The sequence below is a fragment of the Falco biarmicus genome, chromosome 9 (genome assembly GCF_023638135.1).
Source record: "Falco biarmicus isolate bFalBia1 chromosome 9, bFalBia1.pri, whole genome shotgun sequence".
NCBI lineage: Eukaryota > Metazoa > Chordata > Aves > Falconiformes > Falconidae > Falco > Falco biarmicus.
Genome location: NC_079296.1, coordinates 24,010,953 through 24,032,877, shown reverse-complemented (window position 1 = coordinate 24,032,877; position 21,925 = coordinate 24,010,953). Strand labels below are relative to the sequence as shown.

The 21,925-nt window shown below is 41.0% G+C and overlaps 1 protein-coding gene across 4 annotated transcripts in view; it reads right to left on the bottom strand.

Moving 5' to 3' along the window:
* The window catches only part of SORCS1 (sortilin related VPS10 domain containing receptor 1), a 304,454-nt gene that overhangs the window by 209,564 nt on the left and 72,965 nt on the right, over nt 1-21,925 (bottom strand). For all 4 annotated transcript variants that reach the window (XM_056352733.1, XM_056352734.1, XM_056352735.1 and 1 more), the window contains exon 2: nt 1,970-2,037. In XM_056352733.1, coding sequence (XP_056208708.1) covers nt 1,970-2,037 — 68 coding nt within the window. The remainder of the gene's footprint in view (nt 1-1,969; nt 2,038-21,925) is intronic.

Below are 21,925 nucleotides of genomic sequence, written 5' to 3'. Positions count from 1 at the left end.
ATACTGGGCTAGGAAAACCATCAGGCTATTACTATGTTGTTAATCTCATTCTGATGTCAGGAATTTCTGAAGTCCAAAAAAAGTGCACTGCACACCACTAGCTCTAGGACTGCTACATTGCCAAGGCCTCAGCTTCTGGTACATCCTCCATTGACATTGTCACAGCCCATTCATTTTTTAATTAGGGTAAAATTTATGTCATCGTGGCATGCTCCACAGAAACCAATTCTGAAACAGACAACATAAGGTAATCAGCACAATTTTGTGCCCACATTCCTCAACAAGAAGGGTGTTTTCCACTGTGATGCAGCGTGCCTATTTTCAGTCTTAAAATAGTATTTCCCCACAAGCCTGCATTGCATAACAGGAGTAAAGTAGCTCTTCAGCACTGTCAGTAATGGGGAAGGAGGTGCCTCCGCATGCTGAAATGCCATATCTTCCCCAATGACTGATGAAACAGGGATGAATATTTCTCAGGATTAAATGACTGAGGGTAGCAATAGGAAATAAAAAAAATCATATTTATGAATATTCTTTCTCAAAACCATTGAGAAATGAAACAATCTAGCCCAAAGCCCCCGCAGAAAAGCACTGTCAAAGCCACAGTCCTGAAAGTCTCTTTACTATGGTGTGCACACCATAGTACAGACAAAGATAGTAGAGAAAATAGGTTCATATTTGATCTCAAGCCACAGCAGCAACATATACAAAATGGAAAGATCTGATTACTCCCCTCCCCCCCAGCAGTACGACAAACCATTTATCCAATCCCACACAACACTAATAATTTTGAGTGTTCCTGTTGCTGTTCAGAACAAATCTTAAAAGTTTTGCATTTCTTTAGGTTTTGGGGTTTAGATTGGGGTTGGTCGTTGGGTTTTTGTTGTTTGGGTTTTTTTCTTTTTAATTTATTTCTTCAAGCCAGTGGGTATAGCATTAGCCTGTGCTCAGAATATAGTTCATGTCAAATCCCTCCTCTATCATCCTCTTAAAACCCTGCTCAGTTCCTTGAGCAGAAAGTTTATTTGTTCTACTTCCAACCCAAAATTCTTCCTTGGAAACAAAAAAAAACCTTTCCTAAACAAGTTTATCAAAACAAGTTCATCCTAACAAGAAGTGTTAGTTTTCTTGCATTCCAAATTAACATTCTTGCATACCCAAAGTTTTCTTGCATCAAGATGGTAGCCTGTCCACCTTCATCAATGACCTGCATACAAAACTCCTAGACTTCCAACCAAAGTTTCACAGCTGGGACCACAAGAAAACCTCCCTTTCATGTATTACACCTCATGAAAGTACCACTAGGGACACATGAAGCAAACACCCCTCAGATCGTCTTTTCAGAGATAAAAAAACAGGCACCATCTGCCCTCATTGAATCCAGATAACAGCCTTAAGAAATAGACCATGGACAGCTCTTTCCTTTGGTTCACAGAATGCATGATATGCTTTGAAATCGTAAAAGTATCAAGGCATCCCCTATAAATCAGTCTAGCAGTCAACATCACACAAGTGGAAATCAATTACCTGGTTCTAATATTACCAGTTCTGAATAAACAGACATTGAATACTTGCTCATAGGTATTCACCCAGTCTTAGTAGGACTGACTTTTCATAAGGATCATTTGGGCAGTAGACAGCCATAAGATCCTTCATTACAAACAAGGACTTAAGGCTGTTGAGTTCTCCTAAAAATAAACCCACTGGCTGATTTGATTCTGAATAAGATGGGACAAGAGGAAATCAAATGATAGCACATCCATGAACTATGTTATCCAGCTGAAACAAGACAATCAGTCTTCAGCCTCTTTGTCCTTGAGTATGAAAGAATAGAAGCGAGACACGGAGGGTTTAGCTACAAACCTTCCAGCACATTTTAAAAAAATCCAATTAAATTCAATAAAAGAATTGTATCAGGCTCTTCCTATTTAAGTAAGGTGGCAATTATTAACTTAATTTCTCTCCATACCTCCAAAGAGAGCTCTCTGTGATGCTTCCCAGGTTGTAGTCATACAGCTTTGTCAGAATTAGAATCACCTGAAGGCAAAAGAAGAAATCATGGTTAGTCTCAAACAATTACAATCTCATAGAACTGAAATGACCCCAGGGAGGAGTTAGGATTACTTTAATGGGTGCTTAACATAATTGAATGAATTGTTAAAAGCATTTGCCTAAACTGACATGGGAAGTATTTGCAGAAATATGTGTTAAGCCAATTGGACCTCTTCTTGCTCAGCTCCTCTGCATAATGTCACCAACAGGTTCTTCCCTTAACCCCAGGAGGCAGACTGCAGTGGGAAGAAGCTGACATACTAGACAATGTTTCAGGATACAAGATGAGATCTGCTGTATGCAGTAGAAATGGTGATTACTTTTTGCTCTGTTTCACAAGCACTGAAACTGCTGATCTTTTTAACAGTTGTGATGCACAGATAACCCACTGGCCTGTGTCCAGTCAAACTCTTTTTGGTTGCAGCAGATGATATAACACAAGCAAATGATCACCAGTTTTGGCCTAGGAGACTCAGACTGGACATCAGGGGTAAAAAATATCCATAAGGAAAACTGGGATGGGGTACCCAGAACATCTGTAAAGCCCCCATCCTTGGAGGTTTTAAAGACCTGGCTATACAAAGTCATGGCTGATCTGATCTATAGCTGGTGATAACCCTGCTTTGAGTAAGAGGCTGAACTAGGGACTTCCAAACGTCTCTAACAATCAACAATTCCTATGTCAGTGAAAACTTTAGATTTAGCCAGAATGCAAGTGTTTCCAGGTTTAGGAATTTAGGTTTTATTAGCCCTTTTGATAAACAGCTTTTCCCTCCTGACAAAACAGACACTTAAAAAATAAAAATATCTTATCGTGGAGAGGAAAGCAATTTTAGCAAAAAGAATTTCCAGCTAAACATTTCAGCCTGCTCTTTTGTTAATGTCTTAAAAAAATAATTTCTCACTTTCAAGATGATGAGCTCTTTTAACAAGACCTACATTTGGGAACATAAACTATAGACCATTACTATTGCTACTAATTTATTTTGCATTTCTCCCTGCCAGGTCACTGCATATTTTATCCTCCTCTCTAGACCATTAAAACCACAGTAAATTAAAAAGGCACAACATTTATCTGACAAACCCCCTGATCTATAGACCTCTTATTATTTTCAGCCCAGTTTCCTAAGAAACAAGGCTCACAGATACACATCCCCATGCTCCCTTGATAACATCACCAACTTCAACCAATTTGGCAGAGAAGCAAAGGACTAGAGGAAATTCTGTCCCCGTGCGAGATGGCACCAGCATGGCAGAGGAATAGCTACCTGGTTGCTTGCACTGGGGGAGAGGAACAGACCTCACCACTGCCATTTCCAAAGCCAAAAGCCATCCTACCTCTTACACAACTATAGCCCCGAACCAGCCACACCAGGAACTGCCTCTTTCCAATATGCTCAACATGTCAGACAGAACAGAAAAAGTGTGGTAATGTGGGAGCCGAAGGTATAAGTGAGCACATAGCTACTGCAATAGAGAAAGGTATCGGGGACAAAACACACACATCTGACAGGCATCTGTTTCTGCAGCACAACTTGTTAAATCACTCGCAGCATGTAGAGAGGCTGCCCAGAGCATTTCCTATCTGCATGAACACAGGTCACATGCAGGTGATGGGGAAGACAGGAGGGGCAGCTGAAAAAACAGTTGTTTACCAGGGCTGGCCATCACCAAACTCTCTCCAGGAGAAAAGCAGCCTCCCTTATTAGTTACTGCCATTTTAATCTTCCAGCTCCCACTATGCCCACTTACTGCTTTACACCCAAAATGACAACCTCCTTCTGCTATCCATAAATAACTGGCTGCGAACTCAAGCTACTGAAATTCAAACTCCATCAGGCGGAAGACAAGGCTGGGGGGAGACGCTCCAGCTTCGTACTTCAGTGACATAGCACAAGTGGCTCCATGAAGAAGCCAGGACTGTGGAGGAGCAGGGCTGCCGGCAGCCTGGCCTGCTCCCCCGCCAGCGTGGGGCAGGCCCCACTGCGAGGCCCTGTCTTGTGGGGGAGCCACCGGCCTGCACTGCCCCTTGCCCTGAGGTGCATGGTCATGGCAATGCAGAGGGCAGCCCTGGGGCTCCCTGAGCAGACCAGGGCCTTGCCCCAAGCCCCCTACGCAGAGCCCAGCCCAGCCCTGAACTCCTGGATGACCCCCAGCCTGTCCTTGGGTCCCAATTTCTGCAGGGGATCATTCACATTGTGCCCCACCAGCCCTGACCCATGGCCCCACAGCAGCAAGCCACCCCTGGCCCCTCTAGGTGCCCTGACCACCAACCCCAGACCCACCATGTCCTCCAGCAACACCCACCTTGTGGCAGCTGGGGACTGACTTACAGTGATCCCAACCCTCTGAGCACCACATTTCTTGGAAACAGCCCCACAGCAACTCCCGCCTTTGCCCAGGACCCAGAGGACAACATGCATCCCCTGCTACCACGAGGGCACTTCACACGACAGCCCTGTCCCCCCAGCTCTGCTTCCCAGGGCACCCTGACATGGACACACACACCCCTCGCTCCCCAAAACACACAACCCCACTGCTGCCCAGGGGGTGCTTCCCTCTAGTCCAGAGGGTCCCTCTTTGAAGAGGCAGCCATCGTGTGAAGCGCCAGCCGCCTGCTGAGGCATCAGATGGCAGAGCTGCAGCAGACACATATGCTACACAAAGGTTTGTGTGAATTAAGGCTTTATAAGTGCTAAATTGCAATCTCCACCCTCCCAGGAATGCTTATCGGTCACTGCAGGGCAGCTGTCTGCTCCAGATACAGAACCTTGTCACTGTCATCCCTCACAGCACCCTTTGAATGGGTCTATAAATCCCCTACTTAACAAATAAATAAAAATTGGGGGAGGGAAGGAATATGAACGGGTGTGTGCATAAAGTCTTTCTAAATAAGAACTTTCCTGACAAAATGTAGCAGTAAGCTCAATGAGGTTCGGCACTAGCCTGCACGGAGACCTGCTTGGAGATGTCATGTGGGAGTTGCACAAACCCCTGGCTTCGAGCCTCCCTTGAATCTGCAAAGCAGCTGGACAGTTGCTTATATCTTTTTCCAAGCCTTGTTGTCTTCTCTTGGCCCTCTTCTCCTCTGCTTGCCAGAGGAAACAGAGATGTAACCAGCTAATGAATGTTTCCCCTAATGAATATTTTGACATCTGGCAGTTTTAGAAGCAGACCTGAAGATAGCAGGAATAGAAACTGGAATGACTAAATAGGAAAAACAGTGGGGTTCCCCCCCGCCCCCCGCAAATTCTTTGCCACTGTCTGATACAGTCTTAGGGAAGTTCATACAAAATCAAGAAACAATTTCCCCTTTTGTAAAACCCAAGAATTAGTATTCCATAAAATTAGCCTGATTCTAAGATTAGCAGTGTGTGATTACTGGTGCTAAATAGACTGAGAATTATTTTCCACAAATTACTCAGATTTCTACCCTTTATTGGAAACTGAACAAAATCTCAAAACTTCCATGAAAGAACACTCCATTGAGAATTTTAATCTCCTCACTTGAGAAAAAAATTGTAATTGACATCCCCAAAAGAATATGAAATGACAAAAATTTAGAAGTCCCAATAGGAGAATCAAAATATTTCACTTCCAGAGCTGAAATGTCTCTTTTGTACTTTTTTATTCCTCCAGAAATTTCAGTAAAATCCACATGATCTTAAGAGTGCTGTAGTTCTCTTGGAACTGAGCGGAGGGGGGGACCCAGCTACCTCTCATCATACTTCTATTTGATACAGCTCTAACAATCCTTCTGCAGCGGCATCCCTTGGCCCATCCAAATACACGTTAGTTGCAGAATAGCTACATCTAGAACCCTAAATAATATTGCTATAACCCGGCTTCTTAGTAAATTTAGCATAAAATCTTAGCATTTAACATCCTTGAGATAATATTTGTATTTGACACCACACTGTGGCAGACATATGCACCAGTTTGTTGGGCAATAGCTTAGGATATCCTCACCAAGCAGAGATATCTATTTCCAAAACGCTTTCCTACAGGAAGTTTTCTTGCTTTTGTAGACCTGTATCAGCTGTTGAATATCTTTAAGCCTTCCTCTAGTTTCAGGAGTCTCCTTGTGTCATTTACTGTCATTCAAATACTAGCAATAGATCTGCTCAAACATATATGTGCAAAAACAACAAGTCATTGGGCAGAAAATTATGTTATTTCTGCCCTGCAGTTCAGTATTCCCTTTCCCCCCTTGTAATCATATTTGAATAACCTACGCAAGGCCATGATTTTGGTTATATTTACTTTTTCAGAAAACATATTTCTCCTTTGCTGTTCTCATTTCTTTGCTATTTAGCCTGCAAAGGTTAGTTCATGTTTAAGATTGTTTCTTTTCCTTCCCTTCCCTCCCTCCCCGGGGCTGTCACTATGTAGTACTGAGGAACCTAATGAACAGAGACATGCATATTACATTGTTCTAAATGTCAGAATAGGGGCTGCAAAGAAGCACAGTAATGAAATGAAAAATATTGTCTCGCCTTTTTTTATTTCTTCCTTTGTTTTTGTTTTGCGGGCCTGTGTTTTTCTCCCTTCTTTACCACTTACCAATCAATGCAAGCTAACAAGAGCAAGAAGAAAAGAACAAACAAACCAGAGATACAATGAAAAGGAGCTGAAAATCCAGTCATGCTGGCTCTGCTGTGAATACAGATAACCCGTTCTATCGCATAGAAAGGCAAGGCTTCAAAAAGCCTGTTCTTCATTAGGATCAGCAGTTGAAGTGGGTTATTCTGCCACAGCAGGCAGGAAAGAAGAGAGACAAAACTTCATCACTTCTGCATTGATAGCTCAGAACAAAAGCAGGTTCACCACATCCCCAGTGAGTGCACTAACCATGAGGTATACCACTAAAAATGTGAGAGTTACTTATACAAAGTGGAAAAGTCCCAGCAGGCAAGAAATGGACAGAAGGCTTGTTGCATTAGCACCCACCTGGGAAAAGATACTTAAACCTGGTGCACCTGTCTCCCAAAGGAAACCAGTTCCCAGCAGCTATGCTAGGAAGGACAGGACATTTGCATTGTGGACACCATTATGTTCTTCTTCAAACAAAAACAGCATTTTCAAGGAAAATGCACTTTATTAATCAGTCCTGATCTGTGATTGCTTTTTAAGACTTGGGATGTGAAGGCCCATCTACATGTTTCAAGATGCAAATCAGTGGCTGGACAGAAGAGACTGCCCTGCCCCCAGGGCTCTGTTTAGGCCCTAGGAGGCACTCTGCTATCTTGGAAAAATTTCTAGAGTAAGCATGGTCAATTTTTTTCCCAGACCAACCTTGGCTTACATTCAGCTGGTCCATGCTGCCTGATCACACCCTTCCTTGCGCTTCTGACCCAGGTTTAGTACTGACTTACATCTTTGTCTTGACATCGTTTGTTTTCAACTGGTCTACAACTGCATCGAGCAAGGCTCACGCAGGGTATTGGCCAAAGTTCATCCTCTACTGCAGTGCTAGTTCCAAATGTAATGCAAGGATTACCTTTAACCGAACTGTTCTCCCTGGCAAAACGTATTTAGTCTCAGTAAACAGTGCTGAACTAGCTGGCCAGGAAGGTAGCGAACTGAAGCCTGCACACTGCTGCTGATCAGGTTCATAACACCTTGGGAAGGAAGCAGCAGGATACACTCCAGCTGTGTAACTCTGCTGCTGCTACTGCGCGTCCAGAAAGCAAGCCAGCCAGCCACACCAACCGATCTTCTGCCACAGCTACACAGAAACCAGTACCTGAGACAGCTAATGGCACGCTAGGTCAGGGATCTGTAACCCTTCACCCTGCTCCTAACAACTGCAAATTTATTCCTAGGAACCCTACATGAACCCTATGTTAAAACATGTCCATACCTACTCAAGCTGGGCTAAACAATAACATGGACAGGAACAATCGTATTTGAGGCTTCATCACCATTATTAAAGACTCACTATGCAAAGCGGTCTGTGATAATCCAACTCAATGTCATTTACACCAACAGTGCTCTCACCTGGGATACATTTTATCATCTGTATTCTCACCACCACCCCCAGCACAACAGGGTACTAAATTTAAACAACTTTTATAGCTCTATGGTGATAGAGACTTTTCAGACAGGAAAACACAATCATATTTTTAAAGGTGTTCACTATAACTTCTTGGGCTCTGATCTTTACAATGTTACCCCTAGACTGACCTAAAACTGTGCCAGAAAGATTTTCCCTACAGGATTCAAATGCTGATTTCAAAATCACAACAAGCCTTTGTTTATAAACACAAAAGCAGCACTGCTGTTTTAATGTTTTCAGACTTCCATGCTTTACATGCATGTTTGCATCTGTTTCAGTCAAAACTGCAGCTGTCCACAGAACTAAAAAAACATTTAATCAATAGCCCGCTTTCTTGACTTGCACACCACCAGCTCTCAGCATTAATTGTGTACAGACTGCTCCTTACTCATCATATTGTGGCAATCATTTGAAAGTGGTGCAAATGGTATATTTGATAAAATATTTCTAACACCTGACTGCAAACCACTTACAACAGCTTTCTGAACCAGTCTGAGAATTAGTTTCTTCTATAGACTGCTAGTGCCGTGACCAGATAGCTCTTTTTGACCACTGAAGTCCCAGAAAGAAAAAAGGAAAGTTTCCCCCCGCCACTCAACAAAAGCCTTCAGGATGCTGTTATCCTGACTTCTTATCCAGTGCCACAGATTTTTCTGTCTCAAGCCAGTCTTAGGAGCATATTAAATTCTGTAACAGGATAGCTGAGATGGGTCTTCATGAATTCCAACACTAGCCCTGTATTAGAACTAATAACCTGACAGAAAGCTTCGAATTTCAGTCGTGTGCCAGCCACACGCTCCACACTGATCTTCAGGCTGTGCCACAGTCTGAGAAAAGAGCTTCCTTCTCCTGTGGTGCTCTCCACCCATGCAAGGTGCATGCAACATAGCTTCTGCGACTCAAAACACTGCATGTGCAGTTTAGTTGCTCTGTTGTTACAAGCTGCAAATATCTAGGCATAGGGACTGGCTCTCACAGGCACAGAACACAAGGAGTCCTTCAATATAACAAAATACTGTTAATAAGGAATTGTAATACATATAGCGATGTAAAAAATGGTAATGGTGTAACTATCCTTTACAAGGCTCTCCTGATGAAACTGTCACACCACCTTCTAATTAGGAAGAGAGAAACAAATATCCAGCCACAATCAAGACAGTTTTAAGTACACCTCAATGTGCAGTGATCCATGAATCCCTCATTAAACTCTAGAGATCCTTTCCATCGCCCACTTAGCAGGAACATAAGTCAATAACAAAGAAGCACTAAATTAAGTTTTCACAAGCTTGTTGGTCTTCTATAATACAGCAAGAAGCTAAAAGACTTGAAGCTTTCTTACGCATTGTATGTTAATAAAACCATGTTTCTCAGGCTAAACTGCAATGGTTGAGAGTATGCGCCGTTCAATCAAAGACTAGAAATAACTGGATAACACCTGTCTGTTTCCTTCTTCATCTCTACCTTCCTAATACAGCACAGAACTTTAGGACTGGAGGAAAAAAAACCCAAACAAGCAAACAAACAAAAAAAAAAAACCCAAGGAACACAACCAGAACACAGGAATATTCTCAATGAGCTGTTTGGTGAGGCAGCTATGTGAGGAAATGTCTTCGAATAGATTCACAAATAAGTCTGAATAATTCATGATTGAGAATTTTACAGGCTGCTCATGAATAAAAAAGACAGACTCAAGAGAACTCATTATTTGGGGCAAATTACTTGTACAAATCTTGTTCTTTGTATTATTATTATTATTTAGCAATTTTATTCCAGGCAGCAAGTATGGGGGTCTCTAACAACTATACAAGTACCAAGAATGATGGAGACACTGTGATTTGCTTTCCACCTGGACTGCAGATCAACAGGCTTCCTTATATAAAATACATTAGCAGGCAAAGGAAGAGATGAAAAATGTGGTGATAGAGACGGCCACATGGTTACACAACTGGAATACCAGCTCCCCATTTACCAGTGCCTTCATTATAAAAGATCCATAAAGTAAAAATCCCTTCACTTTTCTGCATCATCCAATGGAGAGAAAAAAGATCCGATATTGCCCACTATCCCATCTGTGACAGGAGGCAATAGCAGTTTAGAGAGAAAGCATTAAAAATCGTCTATGAAGAGGGTGATTCCTCCCCTTATTAACTGTCAGCAATCAGATCACACTTCCTAACTCAAAAATTATGAATATTTTTCCAAATAATAAAAGAATCAGAGAAAGCAAGTAAGGATGATCAAAGATATGGAATGGTCTGGCTTTTAGTGAGAAATTACACCAGCCCTCAATCCAAGAAAGAGACAACAAAGGAGATAAGACATCTGTAAAGTCACGAGTGTCCTGACTTGATTATTAACTGTTTTTCAGTACACAAGACCCAACACAACAAATAGAACTGGGACGTTCAAAATACTACATATATATGAGTAGGATCAGTTCAAGGGGAAATAGGAGAAGTTCAGGGAAGAAATGTGCACTGAGATCAATTAAATAAAAGTATTTCTAGTACAATGTTTGTTCAAATTTTCCCAGGCATGCAATTTTAGCCACTGTTGGAGAGGAAATATGGCCACGTATGACAATTCTTTTGCTCTTATAGCTACTATAGGTAGCTTTAGCCCTCGTGTATTTGTCTAAATCTCCTTATAGTTATTTGTATTTTTGGCATGTATAAAAACCACCTGTAGGCATGAAATCAAATGTTTCCAAACATGGATACTAGTATTTCCTTTCTTAGTCTTGTAAAGCATCTTGTTCTGTAGAGCAAGATGTATGGCAGTTTGTATTATACTCAGCTTACAGGGGTCCCTGGCACAGTGACAACTTTTAAAGGAGACAACAATATGAATTATAATAAAGAGAGGCAAAATGAGGCATCTGTCTCCTTCAAATCTTTTAAAGATAGTTCCATTCTTCATGCTTGTCATCAAGATGAAACAGAAATTTGTTACAGTCTAAAAAGAATTTAAAATACTACCACCACCAAAGTAGAGAGAAGGAAATTTTGTTTCTGTAATAGCTAAAGCCCAAAGGTCAACACACTGAGTTACTGCTTCTCCTGGCTTCTATGGGGACCCAAGCCTAGGTCTACCACATTCCAGAAAAATGCCTTAGCCACTGACAGCCTGAATAACATAAAAAGGGGAATTAACTCTCTGCTTTGAACCCTTTTTCCAACATTGAAATCCATTTTCACAAATTCCCCTTTCATTCAATGAGAATCTATTTTATGGAAATATTTCTGAGCAGCTCCACACACAATTAATGAACTAAAACCCCCACAAAACCCAATAAATTAAAAGGAGTAAAAGGACATTTCAGGGAGTAAATTACTGTAGGGAAAAAAAGCAAAGATAATCAGATTCCAAATTAAATGTAATAGTAGAGTTTCTTCCAGTGGCAGAAGTAGGCAGGAAAGAGGGGGAAAGAGGACAAAAATAAGCAAAAAAACTGCCTGTCATCTTGAAATGTTTTAATACAAAGGCAAATGTTTAAGAAAGAGACAAGGTTTCATTTCAGAAGACAGAAGTTGGTATAGAGAGAATCGATTACACACTATAATTGCATTGATGCTTAAAAGCCATTAGCATGAGGGCTCTGTTCGTGTTTCAAGAGGGAAATGCAGTCTTCTGTTTATCCAATTCACTGAATACCCACATAAATCTTTGGGGGATTATTTCAGAATTAAGACCAGGGAGGCTGAAGCCCTAAACTACTTGGAAGGAAATTTCTTCTCTTACTCCTTATTATATTTACTGTCAATCAGCAGTTCTTGCTTAAACACACAGTGATATAGAGTGAACACCCAGAAAGGGTGAAAGGGTGAACTGGAGAAAAGCACTAAGCTGTTCTGTGCCTGGCCTGCTCTCCGGCTTGCTATTGAAACAGTCAAGAGACATTCCAGAGTCTCAGGGCTTTGCCCAGGGACAAAGTTTTTAAGTGCTGAGAAGCCATTTCTGAAGCAAATTTGGAAAGCCTCCGCATCTACAATTAAAAACTTATTTCTGAAGTTTCTCAGACACCTGATCTTACATGCAAACTAGTGCTCCAGCATAGCCACCGGCAGCTAAGCGAGAGCAGCATACAGCCAAGAGGGAGCATGCAAGAAGAGACTTTATGAAAACATGTCACTCGGCCATTAGGATCCTACTTTGCAAGCTATATTTATGGTGGCACCCTCCTGGTTATGGTGCAAAAGTTTCCGAAGGATTTAGAAATACCCATAAACTCTAGTCCAGTCATCTAAGCCTCCACTTGGAACACAATTCACCCAACTGCCTGAAGAAAGAATGAAGAGAAAAAATATCACAAAATGCAACAAAGCTGAGAAAGGCTGAAACTAGGGGTCTTTCCCTGGGAAAGGAACTATGTCCTGGGGGAAGACTGGGGGTAGGTGGATACACACAACCGAAAAAAACTGGGATTCACGTGGTATATGCAATACCCATATTGCTTATCCTGGAGCTCACTACAGAATATAAAAATGAAAAATTAGCATGCAATGAATAATTTATTTAGCAGTTTACTGTTGTTTAAACAAATCACTTTCATCAAAGCAATGTGTATTCAAGCAATAAATCACCGTTTAGCACTCTGTCACAAGCAAAAGATACCACTTGACAGAATTATTGAGTGATGTTGCATGGCCACCAGGCAACTACAACAGAGATAAGGATGTTGTCCTTGAATAATAGACTGCCTCCCTCTCACCCCAGGGAAGAAATTGAATCTTTCAAGTAAAACTTTCATCCTGGGGCAGCAGGGGTAGTAAAACTTATGACCATAAGTGCCTTTCGTCTTTAGGTCCCAGAAGTGCCCTGAAAACATTAATTGATCACTCCCAACAGCTCTGTGATGTAGGTTGGTTTTATTACACACATCAAGCATGCAGAGTTTGAGCGTTTGTTACGGAAGGCAAGGAGGGAATACTTACTCTGATGAACTCTTGGGTCTTCATTCTTTAAATCATTCTTCCCTGTCCTTTAATGCATGGAGAGATGGACTTCATAAGGTCCTGACCTGCTCTAACTTTAAATCACAGCTTCCACTCTGGCTAGCTCTAACACAACATGAGTCAAATTCAAGCTTTCCATCTCCTTCTCTATAATGCTACTGTATTTTTGCATCAACACAGATGGGAACATAGACCTTTTCAACTGATCTTTAGTTGATGATGACTGACACTACACTAACAGACACAAGGTATGTTTCCCAGAAACTGAGAAAACAAACAAGCTTGGCGCAAAGATTATTTTTATTCAGCACAGTCTTTTGTTGCCCTGTGCTGGGGACATCTGTTCTTCCAAATACTGGGTCTCCTGAAAACAGTCTCCTAGCACTCCCTACACATCTTACACCAACAAATAACAATAAAATGCATCACTCCACAGACAAACATGGTAGGTCTTATCTTATGGCAACCCTTTGTTAATGGAGTTAAATTAGAAATTAATATGGTTCAGGCCTAGGATTCAGAAAGGGCTTATGAGCTCTCTGGCTGCCAACACTAATGCGGTCACTTGTTACCCCTCAATAGTGCTAAGAAGAAAACATGCAAAATCAAGTCCTTGTGTTCTCAGCTTCTCCCAGATCAGCAGAAATCTCAGGGCCAAATTCAGCACAACACTTACTTTAGTTTGTGTGTTAATCACATGAACAACAAAACAAAGTAAGCACTTGGTTTGCCACGAACAAATGAGACAAACCATCCATTCAGCTTGCACTCACTGGTCACCACAGCCAAGGAAGTGGGAGGAATAGAAACATAGGTGTTTCTAGCATCTATGAACAGAATCACCACCTACTCTACAAAAAGACAGGGCAGAATGTATGGACAACTAACCTTAACTAATTGGATGTCTTTATTACTGAAAATTAGATGACATCAAAACTCCAGAGAAGTTAGCACAGTCTCAAAGAGACATTTCAGCCATTACCCAGTACATTTTGTCATTTGAGATTTGTCTGATTATACAAGGAAAGTTCTTCAGCTCCTTGCATTCTTTCACCCCTTCCAGCTGCAACAAAATATGCCAGCAGCAGCTGTTTGTAATAAGCTGGAAGGTATCTTGAGACCAATTGTAATGCAAAGGTCATATTTTCTGAGCTGTTTATAGACAGTAATTTGTAAGGTTGTAATGTCACATGTTGTCAATAATTCAAGGTGGGAAATTGAAACAGTTAATAGGTCATCAATTCTTCACTTTCCCACCTTATCTCTTTCTCTCCAAGGAGCTGTTAAACCATGTTTCATCTGAACATATTCCTTGAACCTCAGACTCAAAGGTTTCATTTGTTTATGGAAAGAAACTTAGGATGGTAAGATGTAAGTAATCCCTTAACAGGCACCCAGGGATCATAACAGACATAAAGTGCACATTTCAGACTTGGGATATAAATTCCTGTTAAAGGTCTATTCTCACTGGGGCTTTATATTCTGTAGAGCAGGTTGATGCTGCCAGAATGAAAACTGTTGTATTTTAGCAAAGAGAGGCAGACTTAGTCAAAAACAACTTGTTAAAGGAAGCAAGATATATTCAAAGTAATATCCTTCCCCCAGTTCTTTGGGGAAAAACAAAAAAGAACCCCTGTCATTAAAACATGAATTACAGGTTGTTTCTTTTTCTCTTCTCCCTCATCCAATTTACTGCCCCCAACTAAAGATGCACCAGGTCCCACTGGCATCATCAACTCTGACAGCCAGCTGGGGCAACCCCAGTAACAAGCACAAGCACTGATATAACAACAATGTGTAAGGTTTGCACATTGGAAAGCTGCATCCACTGAATGGGACCTCTTGCTGCATTCCCAACTAGGATCCCCACAAAATTAGTGCTGGCAAAAGAGCACTTTAGAAGACTGAAAACATCTGCTGACCTGCAGCACTGGTGCAAACTTCCTCAAGCAGCAGATCACACAAACCTTAAAATGGAGCTGTATGGTCATAGAAAGTCTAAAACTATGTCTTTTATGACAAAATAATGCAAGTGTCCCTGGTCACAAGGTACAATTCATAGTCATCATCTGAATTAATTTCGTCATCTGGGAAAACAGAAATCAAAATTGTGATGGTAAGACATATCTACCTGATTAGAGAAACTTCCTCAAGACAAAAGTTTAGATTATTCTTGGTCTGATCTTATTTAGAGCACAGCCACACACACATAGGAAAAGCTGAAGAGCGTAACAGGACTGGAGAAAAGATAGAGCCATGCAGGACAGAAAACCTGTTACTGAGCCTCCAGTCAAAAGATCAAATCAGCTACACCTGAGCTGGCTCACGAGTTATCTGCACCAGCTGCAGACTCACCACTGACTGAAGTGCAAAGACAGCTGTTTATATTACACTCTTCGTATATGGACGTTGCACTTTATCTGATACCTTCATAAGGTTCAAAGAACATTCGGCTCACATACCCATGCCTTTGGGAAGGAGTTCGACAGAAATGAATGATTCCATCTTTTAATGGGCCATATTATTTGTAACTACTATATAAGTCAAGACGTATAAACACTAAATATATTTAAGGAAGGTATTAGGCCTGACAGACTTTCAGCAGCACTGTGGCCAAAATGACAGTCCCCCCATTTAAAAAAACAAAACAAAACAAACACAAACAAAAAACCAAACACACACAAACACAATACAGCACATATCACCCAAGGTTTTTATTTTTTAAAAAGGCCCTCATTGCCCTCTCTACCTTTACCTCCCCTGCAAACTCCAGTCTCACATTTCTCTTGCTATATTTTTCAGTCATGCTGGAGGGGAAATGTGGAGAGATTAGATCTGGTGGAACAGGTGGAGGTTTTCCATTAAGCAATGAGGGATAGGTACTGCACCCCTTCAGGACTCTGAGCAAGACAAGGAAGGATGAGGGGGATAAAAGGACAAAACAGAATAAGAGGAGCATAAAACAATCGAGGCTTTGTAATTACAAGACATTCTGAATTGGGGTCCTTCCTATGCATCAAGAAGAAAACTCACTAGATTTTAGCTACCTCCTAGTTGTAAAATAAAAAGAAAGGCACATGCCTATCTCCTGCAGAGGCTTCATCTCTTAATATTAAGGGGCAGGATGGTAAGCTGCACCTCACATCTCTCTCCCACCACACACATTTTATCAGGAAGCTAACTCAAAAGAAGGGGGAAGTCAAAGCAGATTACAAACCAACACACAAAAATCTTACTAATCCACTAAGTTAATTGCTTAAGCATGCATGACTAAAATTCTATTTTATTAAGGATAACAAACATAACCTGCCTTCTGTCTATATCCTCAAGACTTCAGCAAAAAGTGTAGGAGAAGCATGGTAGCCCAAGTGACTGGTGATCTTCATCTTCATTTCTCTTCCTTTGCTACTAAGTGGGATGTAGGGATTCCCATTTTACTATATATGAACTATTTAAGTTTGGATTTTTCATGTGATCTTTTCAGAAAGAAAAAGCCAAGTCAGTTCCTGACTTCCTCTCTCAGCAGAAGGTAAAACCAAGAACAAAACCAAGGCTACTGAATGGAAGCCCATTACCAGAACTGCAGCACCCAAATCACTGACTATTTTTTATGACCTCTAATTAATGCCATCTTCCAGATCGAACAATGATGATGAAAGTCATCCTGTGGAATCAGATGTCCTTTTGGACTTCCAGACATGATGCTAAGAAACAGCACTGGTTTAGTCATTCCCACTAGTGAGAGTATCTTTGATCTCTAAAAATGTGTGAGCTCCTTTGCCTCTCCATCACTTCCTTCAGCTCCTTCAGCTCTGCTTTGGGCCAAACCCCCAGCTCTTACATTAAACAAAAGCAGACCAACACACAGGTGCAAGGAGGATTTCCTTATGGGGTATCATATCCTGATCCTGGAACTAGCCCGCACATCCCAATCCCCCTGTTGGTTTCTACAACATATCCCTTATTAAGGTTGTTAAAAATGGAAAACAGTGTATTAACTATAATTTTCAAAATTACTATAACTTTAAAAAAATTACTATTAGTCCTTATGAACAAAATTAACCATGCTGCTGAAGGGTGTAGCATAGGAAAATGGCCCGTTCCTCTCAACACACTGCAGAGAAGTGTATTGTTTCATCAACTGTGTCAACGCATCAGTGAAAGCTGGGGGAAACATTTTGAGCTTTTCTGAGAAGTCCAGACTCTGCAATAGAAATGTTTTAGAGTCAAAACTTTGGGGTTTCAGGATTTCTGGGTGTTCTTCTACAGCATGTTAAGATCATACAAGTTCCTTCCTCCAAATAGAGAAGTATTGATTCCCAAGCTCTACAAGCAAGATTCATCCCTTGAAGTCTGACAAGGGATCCAGACACTTGAATCTCTGCCAAGTCACAGATAATCTGGGAGCACTAGACCATGGGTTTAGAGATTTCATTTCAGAAGCACTCAACAGCTTTCCTACAAAAGAAACACTTTATTTCTGCAAACCTACGGCCAAATAAGCATCTCTCTCCCACCTCCACCACATTTCTGATTTTCCAGCATTGCATTCCCAAATTCTAGTCCACTGATCTTTCCACTCAGCCTTATAAAACTCTATCCTATAGCAAACCGATCTGCTCTCGGCCTCAACTACGGACTTTTAGAGATCTGAATATTGCCCCAAACTGGACATTGCTTCCATATCTTTCTCACTGGCAAGCCATCACTCCCCACACTAGAGAAATATCGTGGATTCACGTATTAGAACAGAGTTATAACAGAATTATTTCTAACAGAAACTTTCAGCCCTGTCACCAGTTCACTGACCCATCTACTAAACTAATTTGTCTTACACTTACAGTCAGCCATTTATCAAGACACAGGTATGGAATGAAGCTCTGACTTATTCCATTTCCTTAGACTTATGGTTTACATTTGACACATGTGCCTCCAGGGAAGCATATACAATTTTTCCCACCATCTCTTCTGCTTGCTAAACACCTGTTCTCAGGGAGAATGGTATTTCCATATTTCTGCCTCTGAGCTACACAAGCAACTGAATAAATAGGTCTTATGGAAGAAAAATATTCTCATCATGTCACCTACCACCTTTATCCTCAGCTGCCTGTACCATAAAGCTCAGTAGGAAAAGTAGATTATTAGCCTTTACCCTTGGCTTGCTGTTAATCAAGTAGCTCAGTGTTGTACCATAAGCACCACTAGCAGTGTATATCCCCCAAAGACATTAAAGAGGTAGGAGACAAACTGGTGTCACTCTATAGATTTCCAGCAGTGCACCAATAATTTCCACCAGTTGGGGATATCATTCAGGGAAGGCAAGACGTTCTGAGAAATTCCTACAACGCGGGTAATGCACTCTGAGGACCAGATCTTTAGCTAGTGGAAAGCAGCAGAATATCATGAATTATTGCCTCCAATTTCCTTCACTGAAAGATTTGCCTTACTAAAAACACACACAGCTGGGAAAGCCCAAATGAGAGAGGTTATGTATCCAAGGGCTGCAACTCTTCCTCCCCACAAAGTGCACTAAGCCCAGAAGACCTGAAAAAAAGTCAAAGCTGCAGGAAGCTCAGTTCTCCAAGGGCTTTCCCTTTTTTTTTTTTTTTCCCACTGCTGAGAAAGTTTAATGCATACATTTAAAGGCTATCCCCCAAACTGAAACAAAAAAGAAATTCTGTTAGTACTGAACTTAGTAAAATTAAATTTGTCAGAAAAACTAATGTAAGCCACTTCCTAATTTGCAAAGGATGACACTCCTGCTGTTTGCAGTGTACTCATAGAATACACGTACCTGACAGTGGAGGGTGACTGGGGAAACAACACTGTATGTTACTTTCACTGTGAAAAAGCTCCCTCAGTTTTATCACAGGTCTTGCAGTATCTGCTATACTAAAGAGTTGCCTGATGTTACAGCAGGGGCTTATGTGCAATTTTATGAAATAAAAGCTTGCTTTCCCATTTGTGTTAAAATGACAGAAACTATGACTTTAAAAAAAAAAAGTGTCAGGAAGCAGAGACAAACATACAAATCTTCCATCTGGAAGAAGTCTCATGAACCTAAAAGCTGTCATTATAATTTATTTGAATAGTGAAGCTGTAATAACCAAGACACAGCATTACCAGACAGTGGCCTCTCCTTTTCTGGGCTAAGTTGCAGGCAGTGTGAAAAGGTATCAGCTCTGCAGATTTACTTGTGACAATCCAACATAAATTTGGCTCTAAGTAACGAGCTTCCTATCATTTTAAAAGGGATTATCACCACACAAACGCATCTAAAGATTAAAGACTACTCAGCTGCAACTGACTGACTTGTCTTAAACCAGTAAAATCTTTCCATAAAAATGGTCTAATCCTTATTCTTTTTAAACCAGTTTCTTTTTCAAGAGAAAAAAGAATGTTAAGCATTTTAGAAGATTATTAAAGCAAAACCAGGCTGAAAAAGAAAAATGTCACATTGTTTCCCAAAGAACGAACTCTGGTCCTTTGGCTTTAATTTTCCCCAACAGAGAATACATGTTATTTAGTGTTAACTCCATGTCGTAATTTCTAGCACAGTTTGAAAAGGTGCAAAAAATAGCAGCACAAAATTAATCAGAACCTTTGGCTTGAGAAGAAGCAGATGAAGAGACAGTTACTCTGGGTCACCAATACCAGTCTCACTAGGAAAAGGTAGACACCTGGAGTCAAAGAGAGAGCCAAGGAGTTGTCATTTTCCCTACCCCTTCCTCCCTCTATATGCAGAAAGCAAAGCGATTGCTTATGTCAGACTAGTACAGTGACAAGGAACTCTACGCCTGGCAGAGAAAAACATACAAAACGAATGAAATCTTTGCCATCGGCTGCACAAAGCCCAGCTCAGCCCAGGCAGCCGCAGCAGCGCTGGGAGCAGGGGATGGCCCAACGGCAGCTGCACCCCGGACACCCCCAACACTCACCCCCAGTGCCTCTACAAACCCCTGCCCTGCTCCTCCACGGGTAGTTCCTGTAAGAACTGCCAGGTAACACAGCAGCAACACACTGATGGTTGTCTTCATTCTTATTCGACAAGAAGCATTAAAATGCTGACATCATGCACAGGTGAAAAGTTACGCAAGCTGGAGTCACTCAAGAGAACCCCTTTCTCTCTTAATTGGGAGGATGTGTGAAAAAAATCAGGAGGGAGCAGAGCATCTCCTGGTTGAACAACTGAGTGTTCAGGAGTAAACCTCTCCGATATTCAGTTGTCTTTTCCAGACCCGCTGTGCTCGCTATCCTTGGACTTCTGAACCCACATGCTGCCACAGCAAAGAATGACTGGTCCCACTTAGCCCACCTGCACCAAAGGATAAGCTATTGTGAAAAAAAACACTCAGTAAATAAAGCGCAACCAATTTTCATTGCAGCTTGTGCGGATGAGGAAATCATGGTCATAATTTCCACACCCAATTACCCAGCTTGCACTGGCAATTACACTAATTCCGTGCACAAATGAGACATGGCACTGCATGAGCACGTTGTTTATGCAGTGATCTGCATTTTCAATTATTATTATTATTTTTTCAATCTGGCTCTAAAGCTTTTAGTGGCTGATACTGAAAGACCGGTAAACAGAAAGATAGAGATACTGCTGTTCAGCTGAATAACAAATTCACTTTCTTCTTTTTCACTTCCTGAGGACCAAAGTTCTGATTTCTGACTTCAAGTACTTTGAAAAAAGCAGTGCATAGATAGCAAGGGAATGCAGCACTGTAGCAACAAGCCGCTTCCATTAGTTCAGGAGCACATTACTGCTTCAATTCTAGATTACTAGCAAAGCTGATTAATGCAGTTCGTCATTCCATATGTACAACCAACAATTCACAATAAAGATTCAGAAGTTGTTTGGGTTTGGGTTTTTTTGGAGGGGAGGAGTAGAAGGTCAACATGGTATGAAACACAATTCTGTATCTCATATCAAGTGAGTCTCACCACTTACAGGAAATAGAAAAGTTTTATTCACTGTGCTTTGCCCTTCTAAAACTCTTTCCTATATTACTTGGTAGAAAACAAGATAAATGTAGGAAAATGGAGTAGGAAGAAGAAAAGTCCACATAGGAGATTAAAAAAAAAAACAACCAAAAAAAACACATACAAAACACACCCGCATGCAACAGGAAAGAGAAAAGCTTTCAAAAATCAGATGTTATCATTCAAAACCAGCAGTTTGTTGGGGTTTTAGATGCAAATCAAAACATTGATATCTTCTGAATTTTGATAGAAAAAAAATAGCAATGAAAAAATAATTTTTCTCGGTTTAAGATCTAATCCAGAGTGTCAGATATGTTTATCTTTCTGCTTCCCTGCCTACACCAAGCAGTGATGTGACCCTGCACCATCAGATGTCCCTAAGGAAGCACTTAACAACTATGTTAATTGTTTTGGGCAAACTTGGTCAAGGGACAGCAATGCTACTTCCCTGCAGCAGTGCAAATCCCTGTGTCGTCAACACAGCTATATGTATTTATTGAGTACTTTACCACTACACTATATAAACATATCTACATATGCAAGCAACTCTGAGCATAGATTTACAGGCTCAGTTATGTGAGTACCCTATCAGCAGTCCCTAGATTGAGGGCAACTGCTCTGCAATTAAATAAAATACTTTCTACTTACTAAACAAAATGGTATATTTAAGAAGAAAAAAAAAAGAAAAAAGAAATTAAGTAAATAGACTGTTATGACTGCAGGTTCTTAAATTGCTTTTAAATGCTGATGATTTGGCTAGAATAGAAGCAAGCAATCTAAACTCTCTTCAAATGCACTGTTCAATCTCAACTGAACTTGTCTATTTTTACATTTAAAAGGCACAGTCTCATTCACTATTCCCAAAGAAAAT